A 13,336-nucleotide genomic window follows, 5' to 3' on the forward strand; every position below is an offset into this window, starting at 1 on the left:
CTCTGTGAGAACAGGCCAATCTATCAGTTTAACGAGCCTCGTGCTCATTAACGGAGAAAACGTTTGTCCACCAAGTCACCAGGTGGGCGTCAGAGTCCACACGACAATAAATAAACCGCGATTACGAGCTGTAGACGCAGAGATCAGGTCCACACGGTTATTTCAAACTCACAATTAAAATTTGGTTTCATTTAGAAAACAATTTTCTAGGAATACCTACATTTTTAATTTGTTGAGGCCCAGGGATATTTCGTTCCCAGAGAAAAGCTACCTCTTTTACTCAGCTGGTGTTATTACAATGTCCTGAGTCTGAGGTGGTTGGATGATGCCCTGGAATAAACCCCATGCTAATAAAGAAGGTGAGAGAGTCTCAGGACTGAGAAACCCAGGACGGGGACTACTTCTCAGCACAATCGTGAGGACACAGGTTTCCTGGACAGGACTGGAGACCTCAGGTGTGCAGTTGACCCAGAGAAAGGCCTCCTGCACCAGCATCACATGTCCCTCTGGCGTCACGAAGGAACCCAGGAGAACCAGATCCTCCCTGTGACGGCGAGTTGAAATAGTCTCAGGAATTCCATCACTGCCATCTTGTAGAACAAGTCATTTGAACCGGTGTAAGACCCCTCTCTCCGCCATGGCACACTTGTGGGGACACCAGCATCAAGCAGGAAGAAGAGAAGCAGCACTGACTAAGCTGGGTGAGAGCATGTCACTTCCCACCAGCGCTGAAGATGCCGCAAGAACTCTCGCCCTGCGCTCCCCTGACCTGAGACCTGACTGCAGCTGTGCGTTGTCATCTGGGAGAGCAGATGTGACTGGAGGAAAAAGACTGACTGAAGCCTCGTCCCCACCACACACGCGTCCCGGCGGATGACAGCTGCCCAGGGACGGCAGTGCGTGTTTGCAAAGCCTCATGCTCTTTGCAACCCTCCTTCTCGGCTTCCGCTTTAAGCGTCTGGCCAGCTCCTCACACAGAATATTGGAAACAGATCAGCCCTGCACACACGCAAGCCTGCAGTCTCAGTTGTTTCTGTCCACACAAAGCAGTGAAATGGGGGACACAGCCCTGGGATTAAAAGGGGGGTTGTGGCCTTGACTTTACCACCAATGAGTCACAGGACTCTGGCTGAGTCAGCTTCAACTCTCCAGGCTTTGCTTTCCCCACCTGTGAAGTGGGGGATGGTCCATCTTACAAAGCTCCATTCAGCTCGTTCAGCTCTGCAGTTCTGTGATGTTGTTTCGGCTAAAGGGATCGAGAAATGAAACCCGTGTGATCTCCACGCAGGAGTCATTACGTGCAGGTAAGTGCCATGATTGGAGCCATGTTAGGCAACTTCACCCCAACAGCTTGTGGGGGCTGCACACAGCGAAGGATGCGGTAGGGAGCCGTGGTACTGACTGGTCCCGACAAGAGGTAGCCAGTGTCTAGATGAAGGCCGTAGCAGCAGGAATGCAAGAAAGAAACAGGGTTCCAAGTTACAGGGGCAAATCATGTGGTCCATGTGGTTCGATTCAGGAACAAAGCAGCCGTGTACCACATCGGTCAGACATGACGGAGAGCCGATGGCCTGTGGTTTAGGGGAGAGGCCAGCTGGACGCACACAACGCACTTCAGCACATGCAGTGTGCTGCTGGTCCAGAAGGGGCGGCCCTGATAAAATGCAGCGAGTCACCACCTGGGTGGACAGACGCAAACCCTCAGCCGACCACACTCCCTTCTGTGGTGGGACAAAGGCCACAGGAGTTTACAGAACCAGGTCCCGTTTTCCCTCTCCTCTGGCATTCATTCCTGCTTTTGTTTATCCCAACGACATTTGCCGATCATTCCTTATCTGCCAGGTGCAGAGAGAAACAGCGATCGTTCAGCTCCCTGCTCAGTGACAGGGGACATGGGCACGTTAAGCAGTTTCTTAAATTCCATGCGGTGCCAGGGGCGTCTGGGAACGCTTCTGTAGGGAAAGCACATTTCTGCACCGGTGAGATCGCCTGCCACACAAGGTCAAGGAGATCGGAGTGGAGGAAAGAGCACGTGTTGTCACTCGGGATTCACTTCTCTGCAGGTACAGAAAGTGACACGGGCAGTGGCTTCGACAAACAGGCCTTCAGTTGTCTCGCATAACAAGTGCTGAGGTTTGGAGCAGGTCTGTACGTCACAGATAGATGGAGACTTGTCAAACCAACACGGACCTCTTCCTGAAGGGCGTTATGAAGGAGGCTGGCAGGAGGAGAGGGAGCCGAACACATGCAAACGGGGCAACGGGCTAAACCAACTGGCACTTTGGAAAGGCCGTCCTGGAGGCCAGGTGGGCAACAGCCTGCAGGCTGTGCAGTGGGGAGGGAGGTCTGAGTGTGTGTGTGTGTGTCGGAGGCCGGGCAGCACGTGCGTGGCTTTGTTCTTCCCTGAATCTAACTGACGATTTCTTACACTTTTTAAAAGGGTAGTTTTGAGACCATCAACAAAACAGAGATGACATAGTCAAAAGCAGCTAACGGGTAGATGTGCAAGGGTCTTAGCCACGTTCTAGATTTAGTAACATTGGAGCAGTTTAGTAGGAAAGAAAAGTATGCTATTGAGCACGATCCCACATTTCTAGAATAAACATGGAATGTTACTAAGATGTCTCACGGATAAGATCTAATGCTTTTGTGACGTAATTTTATCGTTTTGTGTAGGTGATGGAATTTCAAGCACTTAGACCGCTATCAAACCCTGCTAAGAAGTTCAGAGAGAGGAAGCTTCCCCCGACGGATCTGGTTAGCACCAAGTATACAAGATGGCCTGTGCGAGATCCCCAAGGCTGGGTGGGGACAGACAGCGGATGAAAAGACCTCCCTTGTCGGAGTGGCTGACCACGTAAAAATTGGCCAATGACACTGGTTTACGGCAAACAACTGGGAAATGATGCAACATGCAACTCGTCTGAATAAATGAGAGGAAGTGGTTCCCAAGGAATATTACAAAATTAAACTGCAGCATCTCTCCTGTGCCTCTTCCTGTCCTCAACACAGGGCCTTGGTCTTTGCCCCAAGCTCCCTAACTGAACAGGCAGAGTCACTCTCTCTCACTGCCCATTCGGTCCTTACAACCCACGCGACTGCAGCCACTGCCCAGGGGGGTCGAATGACACACAGGTTTCAGCCCACCTCACTCCGGAGCGATGGGACAGGGCCCTCCGCCTGGAGCCTCTCTGCTTAGACATACACATCCTACAAGTGTGGGGCTGCTGACGTCCCCCTTCACCAGGGGAGGACAGAAGCCGAGGGATACATGCTTCTTCCTCTTTTAGTCCCCCAGGCAGACAGCTCCAAGGTGCATGAGGCTTGAGAGAGGGTCCCAAAGACACCAGAATAAGTTGGTCATGATGGCGACCAATCCAATAAACATGCTGTGTCAGCACTGCCCTGGAGATTAGAGGAGAGGTCCGGGGTAGGAAAGGCGCCGAAACCCTCTACGATCCCTGCACATCAGGCTCACGTGCTTGAAGCTCAGAGAAGCCAGTGTAAGGTAGGGTCCCAAGGCTAAAAGTCTCCTTTTACTATGTCAAGGTCGCTACCTTTCCCCAATGAAAAAGACAGACATGACCAGTTGTTCCCAAGAATCTTTGTGGAGGAAATGAGAACTTTTATATAATGGACACTAAAAAAAAAACAAAGCAAAAACACAGAAAATGGAAAACTGAAGAGACAGAATTTTGCAAAGATCTACATTGAGGGGAATAAAATTGAAATCTCCAATAAAGAATCCAGTGGTCAAATAGCTTTTAAAAGAAATTTGAAAAATTCTAGAATTGGACTTGTACCTCCACACATACCCATCGCCCGGGTTCCCAAAAGGACGTAACCGAACGAGTCTCTGAGTTGCCCGGGGCTATTGCGACCTGCGTGACAGGGCAGGGACCTGACTGTCACAGGAGCTTCACAAACTCTCGTGGAAATAGCCTTACAAGAACTAGCAAGGCAGCGAGGTCTGCATTTTATTTGCCAGAAAATAAAGTTCCACAAATGCACCTTTCTAAATCTCTTATAAGCGGAACACCTGCTTCACTCATACAAATAAATTTCACCTTTTGGCTCATTGAAAATTAAAGAGGCAAAATTAAATTTAAAATATGAGCATGTTAAAAGAAAGAAAAAAAACAACAACAACCCAACAACTAAGAAAGACTCAGCTTAGGCTGCCACTAAAGACCAGGATGAGACTTTATAGAAAATTCTGGTGAGATTTTACGGGAGACTCATGTATGAAGCACTGAAAACAGGGGTTTCCTATAATGAAAGTGATAGTTCAACTCTCCGAGCTCTAGAATACTATGATGGCTAGGAGATAATTAACATTTTAGTTTCGGGAGACCCTGACAGTTGCTTTTTGTTCTTAGGATAAAATTGATGATGCAATTGGGAAAATGGCAAGAAAAATAATTGCACAAGAGGGTAAGATAAATCTCTAGAAAGACACAACTCTTACCATCTCCCCAAGAAAATCCTATTCAACAGCCCCTAACAGGAGTGAGCTTTTTTCTGCCAAAGGGATTTTTTATACCTTTCCTCTCTCCTAGGTGGCAGTGTGGCATAAAAAGAGAATATCCCAGAACCCACTATTTCAGGATTCAAAGATCACTAAGATTAAAGGTTCTAGGAAAAATACTTAATAAGATATCAGAACAGAGAACAGTTCTTCTATAGACAAAAAAGAGTGGTACTCACGGGTTCCACGTTATATGAAAAGAGAGCATATTCTTTATCTGGAGATATTTCATATCTGATGGCTCTTAGTGATTCCTAAAACGAAAAAAAGAAAGGATTTTAAAGAGTTACACATAACTCAGACTCTTGTGAAATTGTGCTTGCTGGTGCCGTTTTCAAAATTTGCTAACAAAATTAGTACGCAGCCAACTTGCTTAAGTCTGTTAAAATGGCAATATCCTTTTTTTGTTAACTGAATACCATTCAGTTAAGTGATGCTTTTGCACATTTTCTTCGTAGTTTTTCCAATTTCAACAAAAGACTTCTGTATCTTTACTGACCTTTTTTTCCTACGTATTATATCAATTACTCAGAGAGGCTTGTGGGAATCTCCAGTTACAACTGCGGATTTGCCCATTTCTGCTTTTGCTCAACGCTTCAAATCTTATAGCTCTATTGCTGGTTGCACACCTTCAGGATTCTTATGTCTTCTTAATAAACAGACTCCTTTGTCATTATGAAGTATTTCTTTTTATTTCTGGTAATAGTCCTCGTTCTGTGGTCTACTTTGGGTGATGGTAACATGACCATTCAAGCTTTCCGTCGGTTAGTATTTGGATGGTTCACCTTTTTACACTCACTCACTTTTAACCTATGACTTTATGTTTAATATAGAGACCACAGATGGTTTATAATTGGGTCTTGCTTTTTAAAACTAATCCCCAAATCCTCCTCCAGGAGTAGTAAGGGGAGCTTGTGGACACAATGAATGTGTGACCATAAGGAAAATCTGCCCTTAACAGTGCCCTTGTCTTCCACTCCAAAGTGTGTAAGATTTCTGCCCCTGTGCGTACGCACGCTCAACAAAGTTTAACACATTTCAAAGATTTTATGTGTATATGTTTGTGTTTTTTTATGTCAATGTTTAGCGTATGAGCAAAGGTTCAGAAGTCTTAGATGAGGTTATCGTAAGAGGCGTGAACATACTTCACCATAGTTAAGGGACCCTCTTTTAAAAAGATGGATGTATTTCTCAGGAGTAGTTAATTCATTGTACATAAGTTTCCACCAAAAGTCTACTTACACGTGGACTATATTTATCATTTCAGCACTTGTCATTCTATTATGTACTCCCAACTTTTCACCACGTATAAACTTTCTTACTCTAAAGAAATTCATTCTAATTTCTCAATGTGCAGGTACGTGGCCAATACTTCTCTAAGATTTTTAAGTTCTTTATTTTATTTTTGAAAGATGTTTTTTGCGGCATATAGAATTCTAGGTTGACAGTTTTATTTTTCTCCCACTCCACTGTCTTCTGGATTGCACAGTGTCTGGGGAAGGGTCTGCGTCATTCTTCTGTTTGTTTTTCTATAGATAATGTGTCTCTTTCCTTTGGCTGCCTTTGGGTTCTATTTTTCACTGGTTTTCAAAACTTTATGATATGCTTTGGGGTGGCTTTCTCTATGTTTCTATGCTCAGAGTTTACTGAGTTCCTGTATCAAATTTGGTATAAATGCAGTCATTATTTCTTTAAAAGTTTGTTTTGCCTTCTTTGCCCTCTTCTCCTTCTGGGGCTTTACTAGCAAGTATATTCGTCCACCTTATGTTGTCCAACAAGTCACGGAGCCTCTGATCAAGATTTTTTTTTAAGTCTTTCTTCCTCTCCATTCGTCACCTTGTTCTCATTGCATACGGTTCCTCTATTGCAGAATACACATATTTTATTGAAACAGTTACTTCTTTTAGATCTAGACTGAAAACTACCCAAAAATTAAAACTGCATTTTATCAATCCTTGTGTCCACTCCCCTACCTTGTCTAGGCCCGGGCCTTGCTTGGAGAAGACATTCATTTAATGTCAAATGACAGAGTCCAGGTGCGACAAAAAGAATTACATCAGATCTCCCTTAACCTACAAAGAACAGCGGGCTTGGGGCCAATATCTTTTCAGGTCTGCTACAGACATAGGTATAAAATATTCTACTCACCTACTTAGAAAATTAAAAACAGAAAAACTTATGAAATAAAAATCGGAATAAAAATAAGTTAAAAAAACCCTTGTTTTTAAATAAGGGAAGTACGAAAAGAGAGGAGGAAGAGAGAAATAAGGAAAAGAAAGAAACAAGGAGAAAAAAGAAAGAGATCACCTGAGACATAAGGGGAAACAAACCCACAGGGACGAAGAGGACGAGCAGAAACAAATGCAGACGTAAGGATAGTGTGTGCCATGGCTTTTTACAGGATTTTGCCACAACGCTGACGCTGTATGCCAAATTTTGGTTCCTGGAATAAGGGGGTTTGAAACTCCAAAGTCAGTCTGGTTAGAAGTCAGCACATGTGGCCACTGTGGGGACCGACCAGCTGCCACCTGCTCCACCGGCCACGTTTTGCCGTCTGTGAGAACATGAGACCTTTCTGCTGCCAGATCTTTCATCTTTTCAAGGTAAGCCAGAAATCTGTATTTGAATTTGTCAAAAAACCAATGCGGAGAGGTAAACGGACAGTGCAGTGGGCATTGTGGGTGTCAGTGTTTGCCCTCTGGCCTACAGACAGAAACACGGCTCCTTCTCTGTCACGGTTTGACATGTGTGCCAAGTGCCCTCAGCCTCGGACGGGAGAGCTTGCTGGACACGCCGCCTGCTCCGGTCTTAGACGCTGAGCTGGTTGTAGGTCTGGTGGCAGGGGAGTGTCAGCCCAGGAATGCAAATGGGACAGAGCCTACGGGCCGTTTCCCACCTGGTGGGCAGCAGATGGGAGGACACCTAAGGCATCGCACATGGGCTCTAGGGAGGACAGACGGGGCGGGAGGCCCAGGAAGGTGGGCTTCTTCCCCTCCAAACGTGAGAACGTGAGCATATGAAGCATGTGATGGAAATTAAATGAAGTAGAATGAAGTGAAGTTAACAGTGAAAGTCCAATACATTGGATGAAGTATAATAAACAAAAAAGTGGTCGCAAGTATTAATCTCAGCCCAGTCCTGGACTTGCCCTGTAGCATTCTCTCCTTGATTCTGGAAGGGGTCTAATAATCCTTGTGATTATGTCCATCTCTGTGAGGAGGCAGAATTCATTAATTTTCAGAGACAGATAAAAATTCAAACTCTGCAGTCTAATGATTATATAAAATCAAAGGAGGTCATAAACTAGAGAAACAAGACTTTACTGAAATGCTAATTTAGGATTTTAAATACATAATTAAAACAAGTAGATTAGTAATTACAACAAATACAGACACAAAAAGTGAGACAAACTGACATAAGCATAACAAAAGGATGTCTTTTTTTTTTTTTCTTTCAGTTTACTTGTTTTCCCTTCTAAGTATTTCCAGGAATTCTCTTACATATTCATCATTGGAGGAAGTCTAATCTCTTTGAAACATGAGGTTGAATTTTTAAAAATGTGATTACAATTACTGACTAAATGGCATTGAAACCGCCATTATGGAAATCACCAAACTGGAAAATAACATACAAAATTTTACCACCCACCAAGATGAACTATTTTCATAGTTCAATGTTCACTGTCAACCTTTTCAATACACATAGACGATATTTACAGTTAATTAAAGTGTGCAGATAATACTGCATTCTGGGTTAATTTAATATAACATCATAACTTTTTAATATTACTATATAGCTTTCATAACTAGTATTTTAATAGCTACATCACATGTCATCTACTTTTATTTCCTTATCTTATTTCTCTAGCTTTAGGTTTTTTTAAAAAAACTTTTTAGATTATTTACGTATGAAAAAGTCCCTAGAGCGAGTCAAAATGCATAAATATTTTTGCTAATCTTGAATGTCTTGCTAAGTTGCTGTCCAAACCCCTGGGCCAATTAGAACGACGTGATGAATGACTGTATCAGTCTTACCACTTCCTGTCACCACTGGTATTATCAATAAAAGGGGCATAAAAGTATCAATATCACAGGTCAATACTGTGGATATTCTGAACGGGTCTGTGAGGTCAACAGCCCTATACGTGAACATCCGGCCAAAGTTTTGCTTGTGGGCCTTCTTGGTTTCCTCATCTGAGAAAAGAAGGGTTTGAATGATGTCATCTTCAGAGACTATTCCACTGTTAGACTTTAAATGTCTAATTCTCAAGCAAAAGCTAAACACTTCACCCTTGTGAGAATTTTGTTTTGGAAGAATTGGAGAAATGATGCTAAGTCCCTGTAAGAATTACAGTCCTTGTGAAATCTAGTTGAGGTTAGAGGTTAGCAGAATGTATGTAGTCCATTTTAAATGTACTTCTACTGGAAAGAGAGAGAGAGAGAGAGAGAGAGAGAGAGACAGAGAGACAGAGAGACAGATAGAATGAGAGGGAAGGAGAGAGGAAGGAAGGCAGGAAGGAAGGAAGGAAGGAAGGAAGGAAGGAAGGAAGGAGACAGGGAGAGAGTCCCGCAGAAGAGTGACGCTCGAGAGAGGAAGGGAGGGAAGAAAGGAGTCGTATTCCACTCAGTGGAGAAAAGATTCATGAGACTTTTCAGGAACCAGACAGCTATTGTTCAAACATCCAAAGACCCAATTTGAGCATGAGATGTATTAATTGTTTCATTTTACAGGGGAAAAAAAATGGGACACATAATATAACAAAGACCTCTTATAATTTGTTAATTTGTGGACAAGAGAGTCTTACAGGAGCATAAAAATAAAACGCCTTGCTTGACATTTAAATTATTTTAAAAATGAGAGTAACGTATAATGTCCCAGAATGCTTCGGATATCAAACACTGTCATTCAAGCAAAAATTAGGTTGTTTTCTTCTTTTCTCTTTATTTGCAGAAATCTGAGAGTGTCCCTTGCTGTAATAACCGGCTTGGAAGGAAGGCCCCGCCTGGCTCTGGAAGCGGCCCAGCCCCAACTCCTACAGGGGAGGAGCCTCAATCCAGGCCGTGGGGACCCCGCCATCCACTGCTCTGACTGGGCCACCTGTGTGTCCTGCTAGAAGCCCCTGAGCTGTTCAGCTCTGGCCCCGCCTACCACTCTGGAACCCCAGGTGACTTATGCCCACATGGCAGCCGGCTGCGAATGCTCACACAGACCTCACAACAGTCCTGAGAGGTAGGCGGGTGCACAGCGCGTACACAACCGCCGAGGTCCTGTCCCTACTGAGCAGGGCGCAGATCACACTTGGGGGGCAGGCCCCAGATCACACCCTCCTGCATTCATTTGCATCCCTTCCATTGCTCCATTCCAGGAAAGAGCCGGTCTTGGAAGCCCAGCAGCCAAGAGGAAGCTGAAGGCAACGGGCTTGGATCCCCTCACGTGACCTTGTGTGGGAAATGGCTTTCGTAGCGGCCAGGGGAAAAGACTGAGGTTAGAGGTCAAGGTTGTAGGGAAAATTCTAAAATTCTGCTGGTCACCACATTGATGGCTTTGTTCCCCTGCCCCTGGTTTCAGGGTGTTTTACTGGCCCACTGCAGCGGGCCTCACGTGTACACACAGCTCTTTTCCCGAGACTGCCTTTCAATAATCTGAAAGCTTCTGGACTTCAAATCAGAAGAGGCCACCTGGGGCGTCATCAGAGAGGTAAGAAGACAGAACGCTATGCTGAAGAGCCAGTGCTGTCACCCTCCCCGGGGGCAGGGGGCCCTTCACGACACCATGCTTCTTTCCCTCGACACTTTCTCATGAAGAAGAGAGGAGACAGACATTCCATGGCTGGGTCCCGCAGCAGAGTCACGCTCGAGGCTGGTGGGAGGAGTTGCCAGAAGTTGGCAGGACAGCGTGGCCCGGCAGAACGTCAGTCCAGAGCTCTGATGTTCTAGATGACAATGCAGGCCCCTAAAAGACACTTGCTCTTGGGCCACCTTTTGAGGTCTGTTTATGGGGGCGCATAAATGCAGCTTTGAGACCAGAATAAACGCGACGTGATCGTCAATAGTATTGCCCAGACGGTACACATTGGGTGCTTAATAAATGTCTGTACTGTGAGTGACTACAGGACGTTTTAAGAACAAGGCTGCCGGTTTGCAAGACGAGGTCCTCCTTTCTGCTTTGCCTGACGCGGTTTGTGAAGTTGCCTTATTACTTGGCGAGCACGACTTTGGTTAGAATATATGATCTGTCATCGCTATTGATCAGAGAAAGCGAAGGCAGCCCCTAGTCTCGTATTTCCTGGCTAAGTGCAGCTGTATGCACAGCGCCATGCGTTCACCAAGCTGTCATCCTCCCAGGAAACGCTGATAACGTTCCGACATTAAAAGGCACTTACCCTCGGCCACAGTCTGATCATTTTCTCCTCTCGATTAATATTGGAAAACCATTTCTGCAACTTCAGTATTTTTAAGTGGGCTGAATCCGATTTTCGCCGAGGGGTAATTCTATCAAGGATGATTTTTTTTTTTAAATGCAAAAATGCAGGCACTTTCATTGTGTCTGGGTTTTACTTTGCAGACTACAGTTGAATGCTTTGAAGCGATCGTTCTGGGAACTACGCCATAATGCCATCTTGCTGGGCCTACCTGCCTCCAGCAAGCAGTCTCTCCAGACGGCAGGGTCCATCCGATCCTAAACCTCACCCAAGTTTTATTTTTAAAGAAAAAGCCATTGCCACACCAAAAAGGAACACAAAGTATTTAAACAGCGAGTGAAATGTGATTGAGGAGGGAAAGGAAGGTGGAGAAGCATTTGTACACGTCCGGGGATGGGGTGGCAGGCACAAAAATGGAGCCATCCTGCCTGCGACCTGCCCAACCCCAGGAAGCTCATTCACTCACTCTGGGCTCCCCACCTGTAAAACCAGGAGCCACCCTAGTCCCCAGATTATAGAGTTCTGGGATTTCTCAGTTTCTGACTCGCCCCAGAGGTGTGTCGTGAGCATTCTGATTTGGAATCTGCCTTCGTTTCCTCCTTCCACTTCCCCAGTGTACTGGACAGCACGTGGCCACCTCCCTAACCTGGAGAGGTGTTCCTTCTAAAAGCAAGCATGAATACATTATATGTATAAAAAAGCTACCTCTCTTTAAATTGATTTTGGCCACAGAACTTCAGTCGATGTTTTTAGTAAACATCTTTAACTGTACACAAACCCCCAGTCTTAATGCTGTTTGAATCTTCGGGAAAAAACAGATTTTCCCAGATGGCAGAGCAGTGACATCCCTATGGATCCAGTGGCCACTTTCAAACAAAAACATCACTTACTGTCATCAGAGTAAGTACAGTTAGTGCCCAGGTTAATATTCCCTGGGCCTGGAGATGAGGAGTTATTTTTTTTGTAGTTTCAGGTGTACAAAAGAATGCAATAGAGACCAAGCAAGTCCTCCAGACCGTTTCCCACGCATTACTGGAATTGTCCAGAAACCGTGTAAAGCCTTGGGGCTTGATCTTTCAGGTACTCATGATCTGCAACATTTGCTTCCCGCACCTGTACAGAAATTTCCCGAACACGGAAAGAGACTGGGCTTTCATCTTATTAACTTAGTGTGGTTTCTGTTTCATATTATCTGTCATTGCTCAGCCTGTAGTGTTACAAGTTCATTGCCTCTACTTGGCTCTACGGAGAGTTGAAACCCAAAGTCATTTTCTGCTTTATTGACTTAGAGAAGTGAACATTGAAATTATCCCCGTCATTAAAGGGAGTACTTACAAGTTTTTTGCCTTCTATTAACACCGTGGAAGTATTTGTTTCAACATTCCGCAGTATCACACTTCCTTTCTGTTCTCTGTAGATGAATTCTTTATCTACAAGAGAGGAAATAAAAAGAGAAGCATGAAATGTGAACGAGCTCAGAAGTCTTTGAAGGACATTTATGCAAAAATGAAGGGACTACTTCTGAAAAAAACATGCCCTGCATTTCATCAAAGGGTCCTTTAAATGTGGTGAAATATATTCAGCTCCTTTAACCTCTTGGGAAGCTTCTCTCTGAATCTTATCTCCTGTTCTATACACTGACATATAAAGCTCAAGGACATACACTCACAACATCTTTAGAATATTCTAGACCTTTCTTGAGTAGCACACACAGAGTGGACACTGGGAGCAGATTAAGAACCTGCTCCCATAAGGGTTAGAAGAGAAAGGGACGAATGTCTTATATCTGAAATTTTGGGGCAAAATCTGTCCGTCTATCTGTCTGTCTATCTATCTATCTATCTATCTATCTATCTATCTATCTATCTATCTATCTATCTATCTATCTATGCATCTATCTATCTACCTCCATATCTTGCAGAATTGTTTTCATTTTGTTCACAGACTCCCTTTGCCATTCCTGGAGGAACTGGCAGTTTTGCTGTCACAAATATATTTGAATCCTCAGTGACACTGGTCCTTTGTATAATCGACCGAGATTTCGAATATCCCCTTAGAAAACTAATCAACCACTTACACTGACTAGTATGTCAGGACAGGCGTGTTGGTGCGTGCGTGCGTGCGTGCGTGTATACACGCTGTGACAGAAAGCGTTAACTTTCTGAAGATAGCATTGTTGGAGGAGAGGCAGGGCACACGACGGGAAGAAGGAAAAATAAAAATACTATCTTCCTGGGCAAATGTGGTAACACTGATGCCGTCTGATGGGAAAGGCATTTCACAGTACAATGAAGAACACTGTGCAGACTGATTAACTCAAATGCTATTATCATTTCTATTCTTTCTTTTTTATGCCTTTCTTCTAGTTGCCTTGGCTTTACTTTTCT

At 44.4% G+C, this 13,336-nt stretch overlaps 1 protein-coding gene across 1 annotated transcript in view; it reads right to left on the reverse strand.

The window, feature by feature from the left end:
- Positions 1 to 13,336, reverse strand: part of DPP6 (dipeptidyl peptidase like 6) — a 426,206-nt gene that overhangs the window by 140,743 nt on the left and 272,127 nt on the right. The window contains exons 4-5 of the mRNA XM_033098964.1: positions 12,285 to 12,379; positions 4,708 to 4,782 (exon numbers count right to left, since the gene is read on the reverse strand). Of these exons, the coding sequence (XP_032954855.1) occupies positions 4,708 to 4,782; positions 12,285 to 12,379 (170 nt within the window). The remainder of the gene's footprint in view (positions 1 to 4,707; positions 4,783 to 12,284; positions 12,380 to 13,336) is intronic.

Source organism: Rhinolophus ferrumequinum, chromosome 26 (genome assembly GCF_004115265.2).
Source record: "Rhinolophus ferrumequinum isolate MPI-CBG mRhiFer1 chromosome 26, mRhiFer1_v1.p, whole genome shotgun sequence".
In the NCBI taxonomy this organism is placed as follows: domain Eukaryota; kingdom Metazoa; phylum Chordata; class Mammalia; order Chiroptera; family Rhinolophidae; genus Rhinolophus; species Rhinolophus ferrumequinum.